The sequence below is a fragment of the Peromyscus californicus genome, unplaced genomic scaffold, assembly GCF_007827085.1.
Source record: "Peromyscus californicus insignis strain IS unplaced genomic scaffold, ASM782708v3 Scaffold_9__1_contigs__length_137607984, whole genome shotgun sequence".
In the NCBI taxonomy this organism is placed as follows: Eukaryota; Metazoa; Chordata; class Mammalia; order Rodentia; family Cricetidae; genus Peromyscus; species Peromyscus californicus.
Window position 1 is genome coordinate 122,735,227 of NW_026294617.1, and position 27,240 is coordinate 122,762,466.

The 27,240-nt window shown below is 38.9% G+C and overlaps 1 protein-coding gene and 1 long non-coding RNA gene across 2 annotated transcripts in view; one reads left to right on the plus strand and one right to left on the minus strand.

Annotated features, from left to right (window-relative positions):
* The window catches only part of Col24a1 (collagen type XXIV alpha 1 chain), a 271,849-nt gene that overhangs the window by 115,472 nt on the left and 129,137 nt on the right, over positions 1-27,240 (plus strand). The window contains 4 exon segments of the mRNA XM_052731052.1: positions 4,602-4,637; positions 4,639-4,656; positions 7,953-7,997; positions 26,263-26,316. Of these exon segments, the coding sequence (XP_052587012.1) occupies positions 4,602-4,637; positions 4,639-4,656; positions 7,953-7,997; positions 26,263-26,316 (153 nt within the window).
* LOC128105751 (uncharacterized) overlaps positions 1-27,240 on the minus strand; it is a 95,320-nt gene that overhangs the window by 27,311 nt on the left and 40,769 nt on the right. The window lies entirely within an intron of this gene.

Here is a 27,240-nt window from a genome sequence, read left to right on the forward strand (position 1 = left end):
TTCTTAAGTTTTGCTTTGTATTTAGGGAGATAGAAATCATTTACTTGTGCCTTTATCTCACAGACACACATATTGGTTCCATACCACTGAAAAGGAAACATTGTTTTTTGTAAGAAAGAGAACATAACAGCAAAATTATTTGAGCCTAGCAAAACAGATCTCATTTAAAATTCACTTCCCTGGAAAACAACAGAACCATACTCTGTAATATTCTGTATTATTTCGCTTCGGTTGGTTGAGGGTCAACTTGGGAAGAAGGATGGCTGTAAGCATATCCTATGAGTCAGCCCAATATTGAAAACTCGGCAAGATACTGTATGAAAATAAGGTTTTCAGCCGGGCGGTGGTGGCGCACGCCTTTAATCCCAGCACTCGGGAGGCAGAGCCAGGCGGATCTCTGTGAGTTCGAGGCCAGCCTGGGCTACCAAGTGAGTTCCAGAAAAGGCGCAAAGCTACACAGAGAAACCCTGTCTCGAAAAACCAAAAAAAAAAAAAAAAGAAAAGAAAATAAGGTTTTCAGATTACATTTTCAGGGGTACTCCCACACAAAAAAAAAAGTGTGCTGGAGCTTAAAGGGGCCGTAAGTCATAATGCCACCACCATGGTCCAGAATGGCTTGGTTTCAAGGATTCTAAATGGCTCCAATGGTACTTGTTTACAGTGTAGATTTATTATGATATTACATACTGTCCTGTGGTGTTTAAATTAGTTGTACATTGAGAATGAAAATGAACGTTTTCTTTATGACACTTTCCAATCAGTTTTAATAAAAAAAAACTGATGGCTGAAAATTTGTCAATATCAGAAAAATAAAATTATTTCACTCTGAGCTAAATTCCTGATCCTATATTCAGGTGAAATGCTGAATCAGGTCTGAGAGCAGCAGTAGGGTTAGGTTCAAGTTCAGACAGACCTAGAAGGGTGGAAAGGTCACATTGGCTGTGTCAGCATCAGAGGACACAGCCAAGCAGAAGTTCAAGGGATAGTTGAGAGTCCTCTGCTTGTGAGCCCTTCACACACACACACACACACACACACACACACACACACACACACACACACACACCAGTGCTGAGATGGCAGGTTGGAGTGAGCTGTTCCATCTCAGTGCTAAATGCACTATTTTACGGGTCCAGGTAAGGGAGTTACCCCCTTTTCTTGGTCTGGCATGTTCTTATTTCCAATTACAAACTCTCTTTCCCTAGCCAGCATCTTGTATCTTTTGCTCCTTCCTAATGAACATCCCTCTAACCCAAGGGTACCCATACCTACTCCAGTGTTTCCCATTGCTCCTTATCTCCATCATGACTACACACACACACACACACACACACACACACACACACACACACACACACACACCATCAGGCTTCCAGCATTATCCTTTGGTTACATTCTGAATTCTATTCTCTTGCCCACTTAGTCTTTTGTTTCTGAACTACAATTTCATAACTTTCTCTCTATAAATGTTTACTTCCATGTCATCTTCATCCTTAGCCCTCTCTTCCCCTGTCCCCTACAATGGAGTACTCTCACAATTCTCCCCCATGGTCCTGCACCCACTCAGTTGCTGATCCATCCGTTTCTACTCTGCCTTTTGTCTTGTTTTGTGGGTGAATAGTCCATTGATCTTACTGCAGTCAGGATTCTCAGAACATGCATTCAACAGTTCTTCCCTCCAACTCTCTACTTCTGATATCTTAATCATTTTCCGTCTAGGGGGCCGTTCTTACCAGCATACAGACCTTAAAAATGAAAAGTAGAGCATTCATGGGTTGCCGTCTCTTCTCGTCTCAGGAAAACTCCTTTATATGTGCTTTCGCTAGTTCTTCTCTGTCCGCCTGTGTGGGCACCTGTGCCCGCCTGTGTGAGCACGTGTGTCCACCTGTGTGGGCTCCTGTGTGCGCCTGTGTGGGCTCCTGTGTCTGCCTATGTGAGCTCCTGTGTCCCCAGCACCTCCGCACTGATGGCCGATGGATTAGTTGCTTCTGTTACTGAATCCCACAGTCATTTCCCAGTTCTCCGCATCTCATAGTAGTCAGTACTCACATCCTTGAGACTTTATAAAAATCAACTCTCTTCTAGAAAACTTTTTATTTATTTACATGACTTTCTTCCTAGATTGTTGGCATCAAATTCCCTGTTATCTTAATTTTATTTCCTATTATCTTAATTTTCAAACTTTTAGAAAATCCTAAGGCTTGGTATATAGACTTTTTTTTTCTTTTTTTCCCCTCCCCTAGACTTTTCTTTTCCAGTAGTCTTCACTGCTTCCTAGACAGGTCCACGTGTCTTAGCAATTGAAATATCATCACTAATGACTTCCAGAACAATATCTTTGGATCAGAACGTTCTACTCTTGATCTCTGTACATAGGTGTCCAACAGCCATATTAATTATGACATTCAAAACTCAGCTTCTAATTTGCCTTCCAGCCTATTTCAGGGTCCTTCTCATTTCAGTTATTCAGTTACTCGAGTTGAAAATATTTAGTTGTCAATGCAAAAACACGGCCATCATCTCAAAAGAAGAAGAGTTTATTTTGAAGCCCAAAGTGAGTGACCACACCCAGGAACAGAGATTCAGGATACCTTAAATTCCGTGTTCTGATATAGTAACAGTCCCATGAAGTTCATATGGCAACAGAACAAACTAAATTTTTAAATCACAGCACTTGGCAGTTACATCTGTGGAAACACTGATTAGATAGGTACGTTCCAGAAAGGCAGGGAAATTGCAGCTATGAGCCTCAGGTATTATCTGACGGCGTTCTCGGCCCTTGGGTTGGTGGAAGCTAGCTCTCTGTACATTCCAAAAGTCTTACCAGGTAGTCACGGAGATGTTAGGTCACATACAGAGGAAGGCAATAAATGGCTAACTAAAGGGACTGGAAACTGACCCAGGGTATTTGGGTCTAAACCTGCCACATTCCATACCCTCCACTATCACTGATACTCTAATCAGTTAATCGTCTGGGCAGAAGGTCTAGCTGCAGGTGGGGGTTTTTCCAGAAACTTTATTTAGTAAAAAATATTTTTATTTTATAATTAATTTAATTTTACATATCAGCCACAGATTTCCCTGTCCTCCCTCCTCCCACCCCCCAGCCTTTCTCCCCCAATTCACCCCCCCCATTCCCACCTCCTCCAGGGCAAGGTCTCCCCTGGAGATTCAGCCCAGCCTGGTAGATTCAGTTGAGGCAGGTCCAGTCCCCTCCTCTCTACACCAAGGCTGAGCAAAGTGTCCCAGCATAACCCTAGGTTCCAAAAAGCCAGCCCATGCACTAAGGACAGGTCCCAGTCCCACTGCCTGGGGACCTCCTAGATAGTTCAAGCTCATCAACTGTCTCACTTATCCAGAGGGCCTGGTCCAGGTCCATGGGGGCTCCTCAGCAATTGGTCCAGGAACTTTATTTCACAACGTTCATGCTGAATCTTCTCCTTCTCTCCTCCCTGTGTGAATCATAAGCAGTACCTGAAGCTCTGACGTCATTATCCCAAGTCTTACCATTTCTCCCAGCTGTCTCTGCTGCAACCCTGATCCATACCTCAGCATCCCTCACTGGATTGTTGTAGTCAGACTCCCATTTATAGTCTAGCCTTCTGTCCTTGCATCAAGGAGATCCTTTTAAACATGGATTATACTGCATTTCTTCACAAAGCTCACTTAAGACTTCTTGCCTCTCTCTGAAGAAAAACCAAATAGCCTAGTATAATTTATAAGGTCTTATATGACCCAGCTTCTCATTCTCCCATTCTCTTCTTGACTTCATTCTCTGACTCAGTTTCTCCTCCTGCATCTCCACTCCAGCCATATTGACTTCTCATAGTTGTGCCAAGTCTTCCATGTAGTCTTCCTAAAGTACCTTTGCCTGTGCCTGGACTGTTGTTCCTGTAATGCCGCACATCACTTGCTCCTTTTTAAAATCTGTACTCAAATGCCCCCTTCTCAATGAGGTCCTTCTTCCATAGAAATCCCACAAAAAAATTCAATGAAACTCCCACGAGAGTTTGATATCTCCCTTTCCTGCTTAATGTATTGTCCTTCATATTTACCACTACCTAATATGTGTGTGCATATACATGTATATATATGCATATGTATGCATGCATACATGCATACATATATTATACATTTAAGATTTTTATCATCTTCACTGAAGTGTAAGCTCTATGGGGGCAGGTGTGTAGTGTTCTCTTCATCCTGACAATTGAGATCTGTGCATGACTCGTTGGAGGCACTCAAGCATTTGTAGTCTAATTGGCTAATAAATATGATAAGAGAGCATTGAATATTTTGAAGTTATCCATTTCATAGAACAGAATGCATTTCCAAAACCACTGGTTCTCAACCTTCCTAATGCTGCAACCCTTTAATACAGTTCCTCATGTTGTGGTGACCCCCAACCACAAAATTATTTTATCACTACTTCATAACTGTAATTTTGCTACTGTTATGAATCATAATGTAAGTATCTGATATGTGACAACACAGGGGTCACAAACCACAAGTTGAGAACCACTGTCTTAAACCTTAGAACACCTTTATAAGTGATTAACACTAAATCATGTTTTTATGGTTATTGTTCTTCTTTCTTTTAGGGAAAACCAGGTCGAAAAGGGTATATGGGGGAACCAGGGGCCAGAAGGCTTAAAGGTAAAGTGCATGAAGTTTTTGTCAATTTGAAAATATAAAATTTCAAAAGGATTAAGTTGTGACTTTTATCAATTAAAATTAATCAGTACAAATTAATGAGCAAATTTCAATTTAGGCGGGTACCAGTAAGATGTTAAAAACTGTTCAAAACAGCAAATTATAAGCCATGTAGCTACATCTGCATTTGCATAGGTGTACAATTTAATAAAGAAATGTTAGAGTACATTTTATAAACTTTTGCAATATGAGATACAAAGCAATAATAAGTTTTATGCAACTTAATAAAAATGTTAGGGTAATATTTTTGGATTAGATATGGGGCAATAAATATATGTTAATATCTCTTATCAAGCATTGGTTCTTCAATAAACAGCTAACAGGAGGTCCACCTGAGTCTGTTCCTTACACACTCACTGAGTAGCCTTTATCACTGTAGGACTTTGAAAGGATGTGCCAGCCATTCATTGTTTCTTGCTTCACCTCTGTGTCTTAGATAATCCTTTACAACCACAGATACAAAACAACACACAGATTCAATGAACGGAAGAGACCAGTTTATAGGGATTGTTGAATTTTCAAGTTTAAAACTCATAAAAGAGACAGAGTATTATTACCAAATTTCCCAAGTTAAGGCTTGTTTCATATATACCAATCACATAATTTTTATGATATTAAATCCTAAGAAAAAGCTAGACATCAAGTCAATGAAGGAAGATGACTTAAAGCATTTTTAATGTATCAACATGTAGACAGATAAAACATATTAGAAGGTTGTGTGCCTGGCTTTCTCAAATTATATAAACAAAATTCCAGAAAACTGATTTAAAACCAGAAAGTTTGAGCATCCTGAGTTTAGTCTCTATCCTGCCAAATATCACTAAGAATTTCAATGTTGAGCCACAATGAAGGCAAATTGGCTAGCAGCTTAACCTCAGTCATTGGTAAAGGCTGCCCTCCCTAGAATCTCACCACGCAAGTCTCTGTTACTCAGGAACCTGAAGAAACCCTTCAGTGGCCATCCCTCCTAGGCTGCCAGTGCTCCTGTGACCTGTGCACCATGTGGCTGTGCTCGGTGAAACACTTGGGAGTTAGTGAAGGGTCACCGCCTTCCACCCAACCCTAGTCTTTGTCTCTGTCTCTCTGTCTGTCTGTCCCTGTTTCTGTCTTCTATGTCTATCTCTCTGTGTCTCTGTCTCTCTGTCACCTCCCTCCCCGCCCTCTCCTCTCCTTTTCCCTTATTCCCTTCCCTCCCTCCCTCCTTCCCTCCCTGCTTTTCTGCACCACCCTTCCTCCACGCCTGTCGGTCTCTCTTCTCCCCTCCCTCATCTCTTCCCTTATTCTATTCTCTCACCCCGCATCTGTCCCTGCTTCCCTCCCTCTGTTTCTCCCTTCTCTCCCTCTTCCCTCCTTTCTCTCTTCTCTCTAAGCCAAGGCTCCTCTTCCATGTTAAAACAAGATGGGGGCCACTTCCACTCTTGGCTGTCAATCAAACCTTCTGTGAGAGACAAAGGCACATTTCCTTTGGTGGGAAAACACAATTTTGGAGAGAGGAAAGAGGCAGATTAAAAGATTAATTATTCAAAGATTATTCTGCCATCAATTTCCTTAAAAAGTTGTCAGATGAGTTCTTTATCAATAACTAGGTACTGTGTCCTACAATGCCTCACTGTTTCCACTCCTCTAAATGTGTACCGATGGAACAGAAAGCTTGTACAGACTATTGCTTAGAATGGCTATTAGGTTCCAGTGCTTAAAAGCAGTAAGATCCTGTAGACATGTAACACTAGACACAGACGTGAGCCACAGTGTAGAATACAGAGAAAAAATAAGCTTAATTTTAATAATATAGCTAATACAAGGCATAACAGTGTCATCCTTTTCATGTGTAATCCATATTGAGAACATTATTGAGATACTTTGTAGTCCACAATTTATATGATGATTTTGAGATCTGATGTGTATTCTTCACTTACATCATCTGTTAGTTCATATCAGTCCATGCCACTCGTCACCAGTGGCCGCCATGTTGTTTGGTATCTTAATATCTTGGTACTCCACACTTCAATTTCATTATCATTTTTTATAGAAAGTATCGTAGGTCCCTGCCACACCCACTGTATGTGGTATCTCAAAGTCAGTCTTCTGCTTTCCATTAATCAGCCCTTACCTTCTCTTACATGAGTTCCCCTCACTGAAGTGGCCCTTCCTCATCCGTTTCAACACCCACTGCTTATAGGGACAGCTCCAGTGAGTTCCATAATCCATCCTTTGGAGTTCTGAAGAGTAATTTGGATCATATAGTATGTTTTATACCTCATCAGTAGCCAACTGGTGAGCAGCACACCCAAATCAGACACGTTAAAACCCCTGCACTAAAATTAACTAGGAGAAATAAAAACCATAACAGGATTTTCTTAAGTTAGAAACTGGTGCCAAATAACTCGGATTAGGCCAAATTTATTACCGATGAGTGGAGGAAACCTCTGGGTCCACAGAGCTCATGGACTACAGGATTGTGCCTCAGAAGCCATGAACAAATATCCCTTCCGGTGGCCAGCTCTGCTGACTGGAACTCATAGATCCTTGCTCTGAAGACATCTTTAGGATTATCTGTGTTGGAAACACAGCATCCTCTGGGGCAAGGGCTTTAAGTATACTCTTAACATCTTTCACAGTACCTTTTATTTGTTTTAAAAATATTTTTACATTTATGATTTCTGTATGTGGATGTGCACACATTCCACAGTGAACAATGAAGGTCAGTGGACAACGTTAAGGGTTTGGCTCTTTCCTTCCACTCTGGGTCCTGAGCATTGACATCAGGGCTTTAGGTCTTTGGGCTTGGCAGTAGGTGCCTTTAAAGGTTTTAATGTGTACAGGTGTTTGCCTATATGTATCTCTGTGTGCACTCCACATGTGCAGTGCCCATGGAGGCCAGAAGAGGGCATTGGATCCCACTGAACTGGATTTACAGATGGTTGTGAGCTAGGTGGGTGCTGGAATCTAATCTGCGTCCTGTGCAAGAGCTGCCTCTCCAGCCTTAAATATGTCTTTAAAATGACTCACAGTAATGAATAGGGGAATGTGACTTCAATATGTAGATAATTATTGTTGGAATAAAAAAGGAAAAAGTCCAGATTTTATAAAAATACTATAAATAAGCTTGAATAACTGAAATTGACTTTGTTTTTTTCTGTTATAACTATGGAATTATGTAAAATGGAAACAGATGGCCTGTCGTGACTATTGTTATTGAAAAATTGTCATTTTTGCAATGTTATATTCCTGATCCACAGGGGGAAGTAGGAGACCAAGGAGATACTGGGGAAATTGGTGAAACAGTAAGCTTGCTTTATACTCCTATTTTTATTTTTTCACCCTCTGTGTTTCCTGTGTTTCATGTTAACCATGATCTAACCATAATCATGTTAGCAAGAATTGGAATAAATTTAGACTCATATGTGATGGTTCTATTAACAAATAAAAAACTACAATACAAAGAGATGTGAAGGAAAAACGGTGGATATTTTCAGTGAATATGGGCCATGTTTATGATCTCAGGGGCATTTTTCTTTTTAGTATTTGACATTCCGTTTCAGTTCCATTGATTTCAGTCTAAAACTGACCTTTTAAAAAGAGTAGCATAAACAAGGCATGGTGACAAATGCTTGAAACGCCAGTACTCTATGATTAGAGGCTAAGGCAGGAGGTTCCTGAATTCAAGACCAACCTGGTCTACACAACAAACGCCATCTCAATGAAAAACAACAACAAAAAGCTGATTAGATGAAAAAATAGCACGCATTGATAATCTGACTTAAGATTTGAAGGGTAGGAATCAAGCAGAGGCATGATATATAGAGTATATAATTATTTTTATCAAAATGCAGTTTGTTTAGGTTCATTGCTGTTGTAGCAGAAAGATCCAAGTAATTTTTAAGATGCTTTTTTATTTTTGTGTGCTTTTGAGTGCAGTGCCCACAACGGCCAGAAGAGGGCCAGAAGAGCTGGCTTTACAGGCAGTTGTAACTTGCCAGACCAGGGCTAGAGCTCTGGAGCTGAAGTTGGGTCTTCTGCAAGAGTGTCATACATTGCTGAGCCACCTCGTATGTCTTGCATATAATATTTACATTGTGTCTATTAAAAATAATTTTAATTATGATCTATTTCAACAATGAGGAAAACCATTGAAAATAATTTCTATGAGGTTGGAAAGATGTTTCAGTCAGAAAGTGCTTTCTGCCTCAGACACTGGATCTCCAGGACTCATCTGCAGTCTCAGGGCTATGAGTTAAAAAGCTTTCTGGCCAGTCAGTCTAGCTGGAGCAGTGAGCTGTACAATCAGGGAGAGACTCTGCCTCAAAAAATAAGGTGAGGAACAGTAGAAGAGGACACAATATCAACCTCTGGTCTCCACCCACATATAACACACATATTACACGTGAGCATGTGTACACACACACACACACACACACACACACACACACACACGTACTGCATACACACAAATACATAAAAAGAAATTTTTCTAACAAACCTACATAATCAAGTAATGAGTTGACAAGGATGAAAATATTTACGGTGTTCAAGGTCAATTGTCACAAAGTAAGTGAGTGAAATAGTTTGTCTCAGTGAGCAAATTTCCCCTTATCCTATCTTAAGATTTAAGAAGTAGATTGTTCTACAAAGTCATTTTATAAGCTTAATTTGTTTACAATTATTAATACAGGTGTTCTGATTAGAAAAAATACTCTGATAGTCTTAGTTTTACCATTAATATTAGTAAAAATAGACAGGGGAAGTTAAGTCACAGGAATCATTACTACTTCCAGGTAATCCTCAGTCACCAAAGGTAAGTTTTTTATCTATGTGTTTGCCAAGAAAAGACCTTTCAGTCTTTCAGATCAGCTTATGAGAAATGTCTAATAGGATTGAAGCTTTTTTTTATTTCTATGGTTAGTCAAAGAATTAAATTATAGCATTTGAGTGTCAACTTGCTTAGGAAGTGTGTAGTGTGTGACACACTATAGTCAGGATCCAAAGTTAAAATTCCAATAAATGACGTCTTTTCACATTTCATATATTAAATTTCCTAGCATTATTTACTTAATCACTCTGGATTAGTTCCACACAGTCTAAGAACCAATGGTTTCCAGTGCTGTCCAAAGTGGGCATGAACTACCATGATGCTAGATTTCTGTGACTGGAATTTAAAAAAAAATGCATTTACTGATCCTTTGGTATGTTTCCAGCATCAGCCAATGCTGGGATGTCTTATTTAATTCTCAGAGGTTCCCCAACCCCCAGTTTCTACAGTGAGGAAACCAGAGAACAGGAAATGACTGATTCAAAGTTACGTAACTAAACCTTGATTCAAACCCAGACTTCCAAGCTCAAAACCCAGACCTCCACCTCATGCCATATGCACACTTTTAATTTTAGCTGAAAAGCCGTTTGGCCTGGATCTTGCAAAGACACTGTGAGCATCAGATAAGCTTGATATTAGCTTAAACATGTTTTCTTATTAATTGAACAACAATTTCACCTTGATGTTGTAAAGTCCTTTTGAGTACTTGGTAAATTACCACACTAAAGTACCTTCCCAATTCTGATATATTTTTTCTCATTAAGGATGTGATATGAAGGACTTTCTTCTATAATACATTACTTCTTCTATTGAGCTAATCAAAAATCTAATTTGCCTAAAGAGTATTGGAGGCCTTCTGTAACTCTCAGATCGTGTTTTATCTTAAGTTCCAGGTCCTATGAATACACTTCTAGACTAGAATTTTGTGGCCAAAAGAACTTCTTCTCTTGAAAGATACAGAATATGTAGATGCACTTGATGACAACAATGTTTGAAATCTGAAACAGCCCAGTATACAGTAGTGCTGCATTTTTCACTTTAGATGATTTTTATGGTCATTTAATTGCCTTAACTGAGTGACTTTTTCTTTCTCTACTCCTACTAATTAGGGAACAAATTTCCTGTTGAGTCTGTCAAGCTCAGCAGTGTTATCTACATTTTATGTTGGTATGCATTTACAGTCTTTTCTTGTATTCCAAGAATTGATTTCTATAAATGTGCCCCCAAAGTCTCCAATTTTCTTCATTATTTTTATTAAAAATAACAAACTTGATTTCTATAAATGCATCTCATAAGTCCCCAATTTCTCTTTTTAATTCTTATTCAAAAACCTACATGCATTTTCAACAGTGATACAATTTATGCATCAGCAATGTTTCTTAGTGTTTTCAAATTCCTGGCATGTCACTATTTGAGATTCAAGGACAAGAATTTAGTATTCCCAAATATTCTCAGAGTTTTCACAATTATGATGTTTTAAATATACCTCTAACAGTATTCACACCTTGTTACTTAAATAGCTAAAATTCTTGCTTAAAGAATTTTAAGTTTAGCCGGGCGGTGGTGGCGCACGCCTTTAATCCCAGCACTCGGGAGGCAGAGCCAGGCGGATCTCTGTGAGTTCGAGGCCAGCCTGGTCTCCAAAGCGAGTTCCAGGAAAGGCGCAAAGCTACACAGAGAAACCCTGTCTCGAAAAACCAAAAAAAAAAAAAAAAAAAAAGAATTTTAAGTTTAATAGTGCTTACAAAGAGCTAGGTCCTACAGGAATTATCAGTGCAGACAAAACAGGGAAGGAGTGTAGTTAGTCCTTGGTGTACAACTGGCTTAAAATTCCTAAGCTATTTATTATTTGTCAGAAATGTTCTGCGATATAGGCCGTCAAAGAATAATTCCAGTTCTAGGAATCCCTGACTTCCTTCTAAGAAGTTTAATAACCCTGCTTTTCCTCTCCTCTGCCAACTTGGCAGCTTTTCCCTCTTCCGATCTCAGTACATGCTTCTGAAGCTGGGCAAACAGAACCAGACACAGTCTATTGATTTACGTAGTTATGTGTATGTGTGTTTCTGTGTGGGAGTATTTGCACATGACTGCAAATGTTTACAGAAGCCAGAAGAGGGTGTCAGATCCCCTAGAGTTGAAGTTACACGTGGTTATGAGCTACCTAACATGGGTGTTCGGAACCCAAGTGCTTTTTTAACCACTGAGCATTTAGGGCCAATGACTTCAATGGCCATTGCTATGAGGAGAATAGTAACTTCTATGGAACTCTTTTTACTGTTGATGGTACTCAAAGCCATGTAGTCATATTCTTAGAACAGATATCTTTGGGAAACCATCAACAGTGACTCCCTACAATCTTTCAGTGATCTATTATCTTAAATAAAAGATGTAAGAATATTTTCCATAAGGTGTTCTTGATTGCATTAGTTTTCAGTTATTACATTTCTTCCCACTTGATGAAATTCATGATTCCCTTATAGTCTGGTCACCCTGACATTTCTTAAAGTGTAGCTCAGCTTACTGAGTTTGGCTTCACACACTTCTTAACTTAGCAATGTCAGGAGATTTCATGGGCAGCCTAACTACTGTCTGCTCTCTCCCTTGCTGTGCTAAATGGTGAGTGACATGTGAAAAGACAAGTATTCCACCTTTCATTATAAAATCTTCAGAATCACAGATGCCTTGATGAGTGATCCCTGGATGACTTCTAAGCAGTTCATTCAAAGCCAAAAAGGGATGAAAACTGAGGGAGAAACAGAAACCAAAAAAAATCTGTTTATTAAAGATATATTTTCTAATCTTAAGGTGACTATCCTAAGTTTTCCTATTGCCATGAAGTGTGTCAGTTCGTATGATCTGTAGGCTGTAGTTTGAAAGGTCAGGATCCAAGATTTCAATCTCCAGCTTCCAGGCTCTGTTCTTTTCATACAGTGACCATCAATGTGTCCCATCCCTCACGTACATCCTTGGGTGCTAATGGTTAGGAAGATCTGAGCTAATATTTAGCAAAATTTGAAAGGAAGAGCAAACCAAAGTTTTACCTTGTTGTATCCTAAGACAACCTGGAAACTCACTTTTAAAATATTGTCAAATAGTATTAGTTTCCATGAAATATGGAAACATATTTGTAATGGAAAAAGAAAGTATTTTGAAGGAATTGGAAGTGTTTGCAGAAGTGTTCAGCATAAACCCACACTTGACAGAACAGCTAGGGCTGTTCTTGGGTAAAATTACCATGGAATTAGTTTGATATAAATTCATTTCATTATGTTCCAGGCTTTTTCTTTCTTTCATGAAAGGGAAGATAGCTAGCTTCAAAAGGGCCTACTAAATCATAAGATCTGTTTCCTTGAAGGAAGAGAGCCAAAAGCTATGAGCATGGTTTAACCAAAGAGGAAAGGCTAATGCCACATCACATTTTACCAGCACATTATACCTGACCTCAGCACATTCTGAGTCTTATTGTCATTTTCTTATAAAATGTCAGCCACCCTCTCCTGTTTCTAATCTACACATGCCTAGAGTACAGCTGTTAATAATCTGTCAACCTCCTGAGTGGTGTGAATGACAGGTTTCCTAAGTAATGAAAGATTATGCAGACTGTATACCCATGATACATGCTAGCCTCCAATGGGTCTTTAACTGAGTATGTTACCAAAAAATAATAATAATAATGATGATAATAATAATAGGTACTCATTATAGAAAACTTGTGGGACACCAGGGACTTTGGCTATATTTTATTACTTAATATCCATAAATGTCTTGGTAAATGTAATTAATCCTATTCTATACTTTACAAAGTTGATATTTTTGACAATTTAAATAACTTGCTGTAGCCAGGTAGCATAGTAATGAAGTTAGGGCTAGCTACAGGGCACTATCTCTAATGTTTCCAGATTGTCCTGGGGCCACTTAGTAGAGGGCTGCAGACTTCTGTGTTCCTAGTAAACGCCTGCTTTTGCTACTTGAGAATACAAATAGCATATCACATTTGAGAAGCAGGATTTCCAAAATCATAGCATATCACTCTTGGAATGTAGAAACAGCACTGTGGATCTGATTAAAAAGCCATTACAGAGTCTAGTATTGTGTCGATGAAGGTATAAACCACTAGAAGGGAAGCCTGATGTTGTGAGGAGCACCTGTCAGCATAGCACTCGGGAGGTAGTACCAGGAGGGTCTGGATTTCAAAGCTGTCCTCAGCTGGAATGGGCTAGAAACAATCCTGTCTCCAAAAGAGACTAGAAGAGTAAATAAACAATAAACATCAAGAGGCGGATGTGAAGGACCTCGCTGGAGTGTAGGCGGGAACTACACTGATCTGTAAACTGCTTTGGTTGGCTATCACCATAATATTGCTTCTTCTCATCAGTGCATGTGCCCTCTATTTTAATCTATTTCCAACTTCATTTTCTTTCATCGATGTTTACAGCTTTCAGTGATGAGATCTTTCATATCATGTTAAGTTTACTCACAGACATTTAAATTTTTGTATCACTAATACAAAGGCTCCTTAAAATTATGAGTTTATTATTCTCCAGTGACTTGAAATAATTTTATCATTTGTAAAGATACGCACCTCAGTATTTTTCTTCATCATGAACCTGTATTTCTGTGTTTTAGAAGAATAGCACGTCTTTTAAGGATATGTTTGTGTGTGTGTGTGTGTGTGTGTGTGTGTGTGTGTGTGTGTGTGTGTGTGTGTTTGTATGAGTGCACACATGAGTACACATACCAGTGGAGGCATCGGATCTCCCTGTAATTATCAGCATCCAACAATGGGTTCTGGGAACTGAACTCAGGTTCTCTGTGAGAACAGTACGTACTCTTAACTGCTAGCCAAGCCGTCTCTTCAGCCTCCAGAAATAGGAAGACTTTTACAGCCAAAGAAAGATGGAACTTCAGTCTTCATTTATTTATCTGTCATCAGAAAGTACTTACTGAACACTTTCTGAGTGCTAGACATACAGTTAAACAAGACTTTGTCCCTGGGTAGTTTCTGGTGTAGACAATGACAAAATAAGTATACATAGGATTTTATTGAAAGTTCTGTTTTGTTACATAAGATGCTCTAAGAACAAGAAGTAAAAGTTATTTTGGCATGGCTCATAAGGACATATGTGTTCATAGAGAAATTCTGTCTTTGGTTGAAAACAAATTTCCATCCTCTTGGGTGTGGACATTATGGTATGGCTCACAGCTTTTAAGGAAATAGTATGTTAGGTTCTTATCTAGAAGGGGTCTAATACTGATATTTTGTTGGAATGGTGTTTTAATGGTCTTCTCTTTAAGCTGTGTTTGTATGCAACAAGTTTTCGTCCATTCCCAGTATATTGTATCTTCTTTTATATAGATATTTATATGTTAGTACAATGGTAAAGATCACTGCTTTTGTTAAAAATATGTAAGATGGAGAATGTGTTGATTCTTTGAGTTTAAAAAAATAGAAAGGTGGATGGAAATAATGGAAGGGTCTGTGATAAAGGGTTGTTTGGTGCCTCCTGCTGAAGTGACCATGTTGATAGAACATGATGGACAAATGACCACCTGGAAATAGGCTAGTGAAAAACATCCGTGCTTCTCCTTTTAAAAACTAATCCGTGGCCTGTGCAACTTGAAGGCTAAGACACTAACTGTTAAAGACTATGAACAGCATAGAGCAGGGCTCAGCAAGCTTTTCTGTAGAAGGCCAGGTGCTGGACGTTTGAAATCCCCAACCATACGGGCTCCGTCACACTCCCTTAGCTATGGTGCTATAGTGTGAACCTAGCCACAGACAACAGTGGATGGATGAGCCTGGCTCTGTTTCCAGTGAAACTTTATTTATAAAAACAGACAGCTGGCAGGAATGGGCTGCAGGCTGAAGTGTGTCTTTTCCTGCTCTAAAATGGTTCACGATATCTAGAACGCAGCAGCTTTTATTGCGTCTGCCTTATGTACACCCTGCTTCATTTGTCTTTTGCCAGTAACAAAAAGAGCAATAAACACAAATGTGATTTCTCTGAATCTTAACTTCAAATCCAAAAACAGATTCAAGTTAACCGGCAGGTGGTGTTGCTGTCATTCATTGATTTATTTTTGTGCTGATACCAAACATAATGAATTTATTTGCATTTATATATGGACCACATGTAAGTCCAAAGGATGCCACAAAAATTTATCATTTTCCCTCTAACAAACACTTGAGATTATTACCAGGAAATATTTCTAAAAGCTATGAAATACTTCCTTTGAGTGTAATATTTCCCATTGAGTTGAGATATTTAGGATTTGGGTTCAGTTTTGCTTATGAAATGGCTCTTCTATTTTTTTCACTAGCATAAGATCTTCACTTTTCAAGGGACCTTTCTAGCTATCTCTGCATTGTATCTTAAAAACATTATCCAACTATCCTATCTTAGTTAGGGTTTCTGTTGCTATGAAGGAACACCATGACCACAGCAACTCTTATAAAGGAAAACATTCAATTGGGGTTGGCTCACTTATAGTTCAGAAGTTTAGTCCATTATTATCATGGTAGCACACGGAGGCATAGAGGTAGAGAAGGAGATCAGAGTTCTACATCTTGATCCAAAGGCAACAGGAAGTGAACTGAGGCACTGGGCATGGCTTGAGCATATATGAAATCTCAAAGCCTATCCCCACAGTAACACACTTCCTCCAACAAGGCCACATCTCCTCCAAGGCCACATCTCCTTGCAGTGCCACTCCCTATGAGATTATGGGGGCCAATTACATTCAAGCTACCACACTACCACACCTCTTGGGCTCTGAAGGTGTCACAGGACCAGTCAAGTGTGATTGCAAAAGTCCACAGTACAGGTATGAGAAAACTGAAGAAAGACCTGTCAATGCTGAGTGTAGAAAGAGAGTCTCTTAAGGACAGCTTTATCCCTCTGCATCTTCTACTTTTCCATTCTTATTTTTCTGAAACTTAAGGCAAACAAGTAAGGGCACAAATTTGTTTGTGTAAATACACTGTGGGGATTTCCATAGCTTCAGTATTTTAATTGAGAAACCAGTATCCAGTTTATAAGGTGCCTTCCTTCTACAAATATTTATGATCATTTGCATATGCAAGAAAGAGATCAAACTAAACAGGACACTGAACCCACTTCAAAGACCTCATACAAGATTAGGATGCCAACTTAGGCATTCAGCAGAAAGGGATCTCAAGGCCACCACTGCCTGCTGTAGAGGTCATCAGTAAATTGGTTCTGGGTGATCCTGTGCATCCAGAAAGCTGGATAAAACTCCTCACTAGGAAAATTTTAAATTCTATTTCTTTTGAAAATGTGCATCTCTTTCTGAGGTGTTGAAAAAGATTTTTAATGCTTCTTAAGTACCTGCATGATATTGCTCTTCTTTGTGGTTGAATCAGATTTTAAAGGTGGATGGTATAAAAGAAAGGGTCTTGCTCACGTGATTTGTCAGAGTAGGAAGGTAAGGTCAAAACTGGGTCAGTGACTTTCTTCGGAATTTAAGCATTAAGCTGGAACTCAAGTCTTTGCATTAGTAGGTGACGTGTTATCATTTCCCCCATTATTAGCCAGAGTGATATGGGGTTGGTGGGAATGAGGGGAATCCAGAGACATCAGATTTGTCTCACTCTAGTTTTGTCTTTGTATAGAACTCACAAAAATCACATTTCCTATAAGGATAGCGTGAAAAGACAGCCAGATTAATTTTCTTTTTCATATATGAAAAAAAATGCTCTGTGCTTTACATGCACGCCCCTCTGTGTGAAAGGGCCTGCTAGTTATTAGTCTCAGGGAGACTGCACAGTGTAGATGTTATTGCAACACAAGTGTCACTGCAGGAGAATTCCTTTTATTTCTCATCCAACTTACTTTTTTAAAAAAAAAAAGCTTAAGTTCAATAAGGATAGGCGGTTGTTCTATCAATATTCACATTGTCACTCTTGATTTATTATCAAGAGACCCATCATCAGCCACGCTGCCAGGCAAATTCAGTGCAGCGTGAGTGACCTTTCCTTTCTCATGTTTCCCATAACATGAGTGTGACTGACGCATCTGCTCAGAGAACATTCCAGGCATAGCCTCCTGATCATTGCCAGAGCTGCCTGGGGTCAAGCTTCATTCTGAGCTTTTTTTTAAATGACTGCACATTTGATCCTAGAGAATAAGAATCAGATAGTCGGTGGGGAAATGGCAGGGGCTGACATTTCTACTTGGATATTTGGAGGACTCCTGAGTGACACTTTGTGGGGAACCTTATGTATCCATATGGCGAGAGCCTGGAGTAGAAACTCTATGACCCCAAATAGACCTGTCCAATCCCTCGGGAACCTGTAAAATTATGAAATATCTGGCTATAGCCTAAATTTAACTGTACAAACAGTATGTATTCTTTAGTGTGATGCATAATATTATGCTTTCAAATATGTGTGTTGACTACACAAAACAATCTTTTATGATATTTTTATAAAATATTAATGAATTTAGGATTTCCACGAAATTATTTTTCTTTGGTTGTTAAGCAGTGTTTACAGATAGTGTATCTTCAGTGCTCAGAAACATCAAAACATCAAATGTTTGTGAGTTTGAACGCTTGGTCCTCAAGTGCTCGGTGTTGTCTTGAAGTCTGTGCAGCCTTTAGAAGGTAGGTTTTAGCTGACAGAAGTGGCTCACTGAGGATACCAGCATGTTATGAATCTATTCAAACAAAAAAAGTTGTCTGTTCCAAGTCACACTGTCAACAGAATAATTTCTGAGTTTATAGATTTCATTTGAAAATATGAATGAATTATCAAAAGATTGGTTATTTAGAAACCGATAATTAACAAATAATCAGAAAGGCTTCAGGTATAATCCTTAAAATTACCCTAAAATAAAAAGTCTGAGGGAAAACTGTTGAAAACAAAAACCATGGACATTATTTGCCAGCTTACTTTCTATGTATAATTAGTAACCCTTTGCCAGCTTACTTTCTATGTATAATTAAATCTGCAGATTTCCCATGTCCTTTCCTCTCTCCACATGCATGCTCTCTAGGGTAACTCTTCTGTACTCCATCTCTTAGTTACCACTTCTTCCTGATGGTCAGTGAATTTCTTGGCCCTAGACCCACATTTTCATCTGTACACTGAGTATTCCTCCCAGAATCCCTCACTGGTGTTTCATATTCATCATATTTTTAAAAGGAATTCTTGTGGCTGGAAAGATGACTCAGCAGTTAACAGCACTGGCTGTTCTTCCAGAGGACCAGGATTGATTCCCAGCATAGACACGATGGCATACAGCTGTCTATCACTCACAGTTCCAGGAAATCTGACACCCTCTTCTGGCCTCTGCAGGCACAGGGAATGTATATGGTGCAGAGATGTACATTCAGGCAAAACACCCATACACATAAAAGTAAATAAATAAACAAATGAGGAATTCATGTGCTGAGGAGACAGAGTAATTGGTAAAGTGCTTGTCCCACGAGCATATGGACAAGTGTTTGAATCTCCAGCACTCATGTAGAAAAGGACCTGGTACAGCAACGGATGTCTTTAGCCTTAGCTCTTGTTGACCAGCCAGTTTAGCCAATCGATGCCTACCAGTGAGAGACTCTGTGTCAAGCAAAGGTGGAGCTAGAGAAAGGAAGACACCAAACTTCAACCTCTGGCCTCTACATGCACATGGGCATAAGTACCTCCATATATACATATACACAAAAAATGAAAGCAAAAGAAAATAGGAATTCTACGTTGATACTCAGCCAGATGACATGTTCTTTCTTACCTATCCCCTTCCACTCTATCTAAATCAACCACAGATTATGTGGCCATCTCCTTAGACAATGGTGTGAAAGGTGAAGGTTTGATGCAGAGAAATAGCTCCTGTGAGAACACACATCCCATTTAGTGCTTGAAAAGGGATTTATTTTTCATGTGTGACTGAACTTTTGCTTCTCCCATCACCCAAAGTCCACACTAGATTGATAAACAAAGTTGCCATTTTAAAGGTAAAAAGTGGTCAAGTAACAGTGATTTTCTTCAATTCAGTAGAGTTTATGATGGTCAGAGTGTAGATTTGAAAAGGAAATAAAAACACTAACACAAATATTAAAGCTAATAGATAACACAAATATTAAAGCTAATAGATATCTAAGATGCAGTAGAACAAAATTCTAGGGAATTTGCTTTGTTAACTGTATTTTGGAGTAAATTTCAAAAGCTCTAAGGGCTGCAATCCTTCATCCTGTGTCACAGTTCTTTACATGTTGAAGATTTGAACTCCTGTGAGGCATTCAATCCACTCTCTAAGACACGGTGACTTTTGAAGATAATTGTTAAGTATAGGAACTTTCTATATAAATGTTGTATAGCACCTCTTTCAACTAGGAAATATTCTGATGTTTTATTTCTCTTAGACTGAATCAGTAGGATGTGGTTACTAAAAAAATAGACATAGAACATTTTAAAGTTTTTACTGACTTTGGGAGGAAAAATAATATTTCTTCTTGATTCTAAAAGTTGATTTATTCCACATCAGGCTTTTTGGCCTTCCACATTTTGGCTTCAGTTAACAAAATCTTTAAATAAACCATTACATACCCCATTTTGCAAAAAAGTGAAATGTTTTCAATTATTACATGAATCTTTAGCTCCTAAGCAGAGTGTGTTCTAGCTGAAGATTCTGCCATGCTCCTCACTGTGTGGTAGATGTAAATCAGTGCCTACAAAAGAACTGAGGAGCATTCTTTGCCAATAGGCATATGTTGTTGGTAATTCCTAAAGGTGAAGAAGATGGCTTCCACAACTGTTTTGTATTCCAGTAAATACACAACAGAATGGATTTAAGCTGTGTGAGCCATCTGGTCCGTTTTACACTAGATCTACTTACATCATGAAAAAGCAGCATGGAGGGTTGATAAGTAAGTAGGCATGGCCGTGTTCCAGGGAAAATGTCAAAGACAGGCAAACATCATGTGTTCTCACTCCTGATTTTGCTGTGGAATTCCCTACCATTTTATCTCTTGGCAGTTTCTGTTATCTGCATGACCTTGGTGTTCATTAATTCTAAATTGATTAGTATGGTACTTTTAATTACTGAAATTTTACACATCTCATATATAGAAATGTGTTCATGCTTTTGACAATTATTTAGAAGTTCCTAGAGAAGTATGCAACTTAAAAAAACTACAGAAAGTAAATAATTAGTAGGAATCAAAGTTTTAATACAATACCAGAACTAGCCAACAATAGAATTTAGTCATAATGACTGATTAAAAATATATTATAGGGCCGGGCAGTGGTGGCGCACGCCTTTAATCCCAGCACTCGGGAGGCAGAGCCGGGCGGATCTCTGTGAGTTCGAGGCCAGCCTGGGCTACCAAGTGAGTTCCAGGAAAGGCGCAAAGCTACACAGAGAAACCCTGCCTCGAAAAAACAAAAAAAAAAAAATATTATAAATCCTTTGCTGTTATTCCCTCAGAGAAGAGGGTTCTAATTTCCTTCTTTGGGGCTAGAGGATGACCTTGAAGCAGAGGCGAGGGCTTAGGGGGGAGGGGTACTTGCTGTGAAAGCAGAAGGACCTGAGTTCAAATCCCTGGCACCCAGGTGAAAATAAAAACCTCAGCATGGCGATGTATGCCTGTGACCTCAGCATTGGGGGGCAGAGACAGCAGTGCTAGGAGCTCACCAGGCGGCCAGCCGAGCCTCCGTGAGTGAACCTGTCTTAAAGAAATAAAACAGACATGAACAGAAGTAGACCATTTCCTTGGCCTCTATGCATGTATGCACGTGGGCACGTAAGAGAGAAGGAGAGAGAGAGAGAGAGAGAGAGAGAGAGAGAGAGAGAGAGAGAGAGAGAGAGAGAGAGAATAAGAATGAATGTAGGGTGGACTTACACACTGTTAATGAATGTGATAATAGCTGACATGACAGTGTGTGTTTGGGTCATAAGAGGTATAAATTCACTGTCTCATTCTGATTGCAATTACATCAGAGTTCTGAGCCAGAGATGCTGATGGAAGCCATAACCATCCTATAATTTCTTATTTTAAGCCACTTACTTTAGGGAGATTATGTGATGTGAGAACTAAGTCAACAATATGAAAGCTGTAAAGATGGAGCGCATCCCTCATAAACATTTTCTCTTTCTGTAAGCCAAATCTTCACTTGGTTAGCCATCTCCCTTGCTGTGCAGAAACATTTAGTTTCAGGAGTTTCCATTTGTCTGTGGCTCAATTATCTCCTGAGCACCTAGGTCCTGTTCAGGTCTTTGTCCGTGCCTGTTCCCTGAAGTGTTTCCCCTACTTTTTCCTGTAACTGTTTCCAAGTTTCAGGTCTCACATGGAGGCCTTCCTTTAATCCATTTGGCGATGAATTTTGTACAGAATGTGAGACAGGGATCTATTTTCACCGTTCTGATTGTGGATATCCAGTTTTCCCAGAATCTTTTTTTGATGAAAAAGAATGAATAGAAAGGAACAAACCAAAGAATCTTTCATTTTCTATTTATTTATTGGTCGTCAATTTAAAAGAATTGCAACTATGGCCACATATACCCAATTAGCCTTTGAGCACTTGAAAATTGAAAATATATTTGTTCCTGGTTCTGAGTTGTATCTTGTCATAGATCTCACTTGTATAGAGGTGCCTGTTTCATAGATGAATATGAAAACAAGTCAGGGCACTGTGATCTTCCTTTTGGAAAGTGTTTGTAATAATAATAATAATAATAATAATAATAATAATAATAATAATAATAATAATATGAAGAGATGCATATAGGAGTCATTGGCTGATACACACTTCCCAGCATGAGTTTTATGGCTTGCTAAGAATTTCCAGTACAAGGAGGCTGGCTAGAGAAGGGGAGCTGGCTAGGAGACAGCCCATGGGGCAAGATTAAGCCTGCCAGCATTGCCTTACTATTACAGATGTATTGGTCCCAACCACTTATGATGGATTAGGCTCCCATATCAGGTTGTTTTTAAAAATAATCATTCTGTGAAACAGAGGGAAAATATATCATAAATATAATTGCTTTTTGTTCAACAGTGTACTTCTCTTGTAGATGAACTTTCTTTTACTTGGCTGGCAGAGCAGAACTCCTGTTCTCAATAGAATAATTTTGCAAACCATGGTCTCCAATAGTAATTCTGTCTCCTTTCTCCTGTCAAATTTCTTAAGAGAGTTGGCTACCTAAGCTGTTGTCTATGCTTTCTTCATAGGGGTACTGTTAACCCTTTAACAGTCATGTCTAAATATGCAGGAGCTACTGAAGTCATTCTTAGAGGTTACCATTGACCCTACGCTGCCAAATCTCATTGCTCTCTCAAAGTTCTTCCTTAACAATATTGTCTTTTCTTCCCTTAAAACTTTGCTCCTTGGCTTTCTTTGTGTGTTCCCAGCTCTCCTCCAATATAAGTCTTTATTTTGTTTTCTCTTCTCACCTCCAAATACTCTTCATTACTATCCTCTTCTTGTTCATTTTATTGTTACTGTGGATGGTAATTCTCTTGTTGTTAGTAGTGTGTATGCTGCATTGGTTTGGTAATTACAACCATTTCTGAAACACAGTTTTTTACATAAACAATCTGAGCTAGATTCAAGTTTTCCAATTTAATGTCAATGCGTACTTTAATTCATTGTATTTTGGGGAAAATATTAGCCACTGGATCAAAATAAACACAAAATGGAGTGTTGTAAGGTGATGAAGAGTTTTTGTTGCTTATGTTTCTAGTGATTAAGACAGTCAGGCTTTTTAATTGAAGTAGTTCCCCCACTCCCCTGGGACTGTCTTCACAGGCACTGGAAAGCAGTGGGGTTATCTACTTGCTTCTCATGTAAACAAGTACTGTATCTTACTGACTTTGTCAGAATAGCTCAATTTTGCTGCATTACAACACAGCTTCAGAATATCAGTGGCCAGCAATAGCAAAGGTTTCTTTCTCACTTGCTCCCTAACCACTGGAGCTGCCTGTGTGGGTTCCAAGCCATCTGGATTCTGGGGCCCAAGCTCACAAAGAGTCTCTTTGAATCATGGTTAGTTTGTGGCCTCTAAAAAGCAGTTTGACAAATGTCATGTCCTCACCTCTTCTCTGTGTTCTAAATAAGCTACACAGAGAAGCCTAGTATCAGGAGGATGGACGATAATGCTCTTCCCGTGCTGAAGCACTATGAGATCCATGGCAAGATTAACAGAGACAGCACAGGGAAGTGTAATTGTGCTACAGAAATAAGCAGTGGACATTTTGATTAATGCAACCTAGCATGCTTTTTTTCACATATTAACATTTGAAAATGGGATATTTCCTAAATTCACTGACAAATTTCATTTGCTTATTGGAATTTTTTCCTTTTAGAAATATAAAATATAAGCACATCAATGGCATGTTAAATTTAATGAAACTTGATAGGTTTCAAATCAAAATGGATTCACCTATATTGCCAAATGTGTGGGTGATTTCCTATTAGATAGTAATACACACTTAAAGAGCAAATGGATTTAAAGCCCATGTGTTTCAGATGTTAGGACTGACTTAAACTTCTCTGAGCTTACTCATGTTGTGAGGACAGACAAACACAGATATAGAAGAAGCATTTGAAAAAAAAATGAGTGAGAGAAATTTATAAAAGGGAAAAATAGCAACGGAATAGAATAGAAACGTGAGAAATAAGCTATGCCTAAATATGGTACCACAAATCAATAGAGGACAACAGCATTTTATATATTTATATATGTATATAAGGTGCATATGTATGTACATGTAAGTTGTGTGAGGACTGAGTCACTACATGGACAGAAGCGCAATCTCCGCCACAGCTTAAGTCTTGTGACAATGAGACTCCAGACAGATTAAAGATCTAAATAGAAAAGACAAAAAAAAAAATCACATGTTGAAGAACATAAAAATAAAATTTTCAAAATAAAACAGAGTAGACGCCTATTGGAATAGTCATATTTTAAGCACTTGGTGTTCACCTAAGCTTTCCCATACTGTTTAAACTCCTCTGCTTAACTTCTCTACTGCATCTGTCAAAGGAGAATCCCGTTAACACTACCAAAGTCGGTGGCTGTGATGATAAAATCATGCTCACATGCACAAATGCCCAATACATGTTATTGTATTCAGGATCATGTAACAGCCAGCCAATCGATACTGAAACAGATAGGACTATGGACCTGCGTGGATAAAACCATACTAAGATAGTTTCTGCTCAGTCACCAACTGGTCATGGTTCACTGCTTTATATTTGTAAATATATATATTATATAAAATGCTATCTAGGCAGGATCTATACTTGGTAGCTATTGAAAATTTTCATCTGTCCTTAAGTGAAGGTAGAAAGTTACTACTTCCTTGCAATTTAAGAAATAATGGGGATATGTTCCTATGCTTACTCTATGTTGCTCTTTTTTCTCCCTATATTCATTAAAGAAAGAATAATAAATATGCGCAAATACAGACACAAAGAGAACGCAAGTCATGTTCATTCAAAACAACACTGCTGGTGGCCTTCTTCCATTTGTCCTCACAACTGTATTCCTTACTCAGGCTGGATACTAGCCTAGAATCCCTGCCTCCCTTCTTCCCAATGTTGCTGGATTACCTCTTCCTATTCAGGCTACAGATTAAATGTCTGCTTCATCCCTTTCCAGACTCTTCTTGCTGAAATGCTTTCTCTTTCATTCTCCAGCATCATAATTATTTCCTTTATGAGCTTATATCATAACTTACAGCTGTTAATGGTTTTCCTTCTGTGTTACAAGATGTTTTGATTCATCAACTGTTCCTAGTTTGATTTCTTTTACTGTACTAAGCACCATGACCAAAAGCAATTTGGAAGGATAGAGCTTATTTAATATACAGGTTTGGGTCCCATCAGCAAAGGAAGCCAAGGCAGGAGCTTGAAGCAGTAACCATGGAGGAATGTTTGCTTGCTGGCTTGGTTTTTTGGGCTTGCTCAGATCACTTTCTTATACAACCCAGGCCCACCCCTCATACTACATCAATTAACAATAAAGAAAATACCCCCAGAGATATGCCCAGAGGCCACGCTGGTGGAGATAATTCCTCAGTTGAGGTTCTCTCTGCCCAAGTGACTGTGGATTGTGTCAAACTGATAGCTGAAGCTAACTATGACAAGACAGGGCCTGAATCTGTCTTAACCTCAGCAACTAGTGCCGCTCAGAATAGACATCAAATCCTTGTATAATTGGACAAAGGGACATGAATGGATATTAAGGTACTTTCAAAGAAGGTAGTCACAAAAAATGATTTTACAAGGCCGGGCGGTGGTGGCGCACACCTTTAACCCCAGCACTCCGGAGGCAGAGCCAGGCAGATCTCTGTGAGTTCGAGGCCAGCCTGGTCTACAAAATGAGTTCCAGGAAAGGTGCAAAGCTACACAGAGAAACCCTGTCTTGAAAAAAACAAAAAAAAATGATTTTATGATAATATAGCCACACCAAGCAGATATGACAGTTGCAGATATATTTATAACATCCTGTTGATTATTAGTTTCATAAGGACAGAGACTAATTGTCTCCCAATGAAGTGTCTGTTATGCATTAAGTTTTCATTTAGGTATTTCTAACTGATTGATCACTTATTCTATGTGAAATCATAGGGTATATACCAAATCTGCAAAGAATTCCTCCCCAAAAGAAATTTAGATGAAGTAGATAGAAACAGTAATTATAGGCAGTTTAAAACCAGGATGCTACAATATCAATGTAATGTATACATACTTTCTGTTATTTTTTTTTAACAAGGGACCTGTTGGTTTACCTGGAGAAGTAGGGACAGCCGGAAGCATTGGTGAAAAGGTAATTCCTATTGTTATTTTGCTTTATATTAAGAACTCTTGGCTAGCTTCAATCTTCCATATGGCATTTTATGTTGATTGATTATAAGCATCATACTGGTAGGGGACTAGAGGATGAGCTAAGCACTTTTCCGTGTGTCCACACATCTCCAACAAAGTATCAGAGTCCAAGAAACGTTTGGTTAAAGCATAGAAGCTGCTTGGGCATTTCCCATACTTGTGACGAATAGCAGGCCTTTGGCACAAGGGACCATCCAACCAGGCCCACAGGCTCAAATGGCGCCCAACTTGAAGGAGGGTCCTACTTTCCTGTATTACTGAGCCTGTATGCTGGCAGTAATTCAACCTAACCATGGTCACAGTAGCCATCAAACCAAGTGAAAAAGTCTGATGGGGCTCAGCCTGCAAATAGCCTTGTTTGAGCTGCTGTAGCTCATCTGTTTGAACTATAGAAAGAACACTATGCAATACCCTCCTGTTCCCAATACCAAGTAAACTGCAAAAGGATGAGTCTAGGAGAGAGCAGAGCGTCTTCATCTTCTGCCTCCTCAGCAAGGAGGAAATAGTGATTGGTTTTGTTTTCTCTCTGAGTATTTGGTTTTGCCCTCTTACTTTGTTTACCATTAATACTTTTTCTTCTGCTGTCAACACATGCATTTTCTCCTTTTCCTTTGTTGCTTATTCTGGTTTTTTCTTACTGCTCACTTTCATTTTATGACTTAATCATTAATAATCTCATCATGAAAAACTTTTCAATTCTTACCTTATTCTGTAAGTATCTTAGCTCTTTTCTTTTCTTTCCTTAAGGAAATACAGCTGCTACTTCTAGTTGGTTCTTTTTTTGATGCATTTAAATATCTGGTTTGTTTTGAGTTGTTTTGTTGTGCTCTGCTTCCTCTCCTCTGGTGGAGATTGAAAGCTCAAG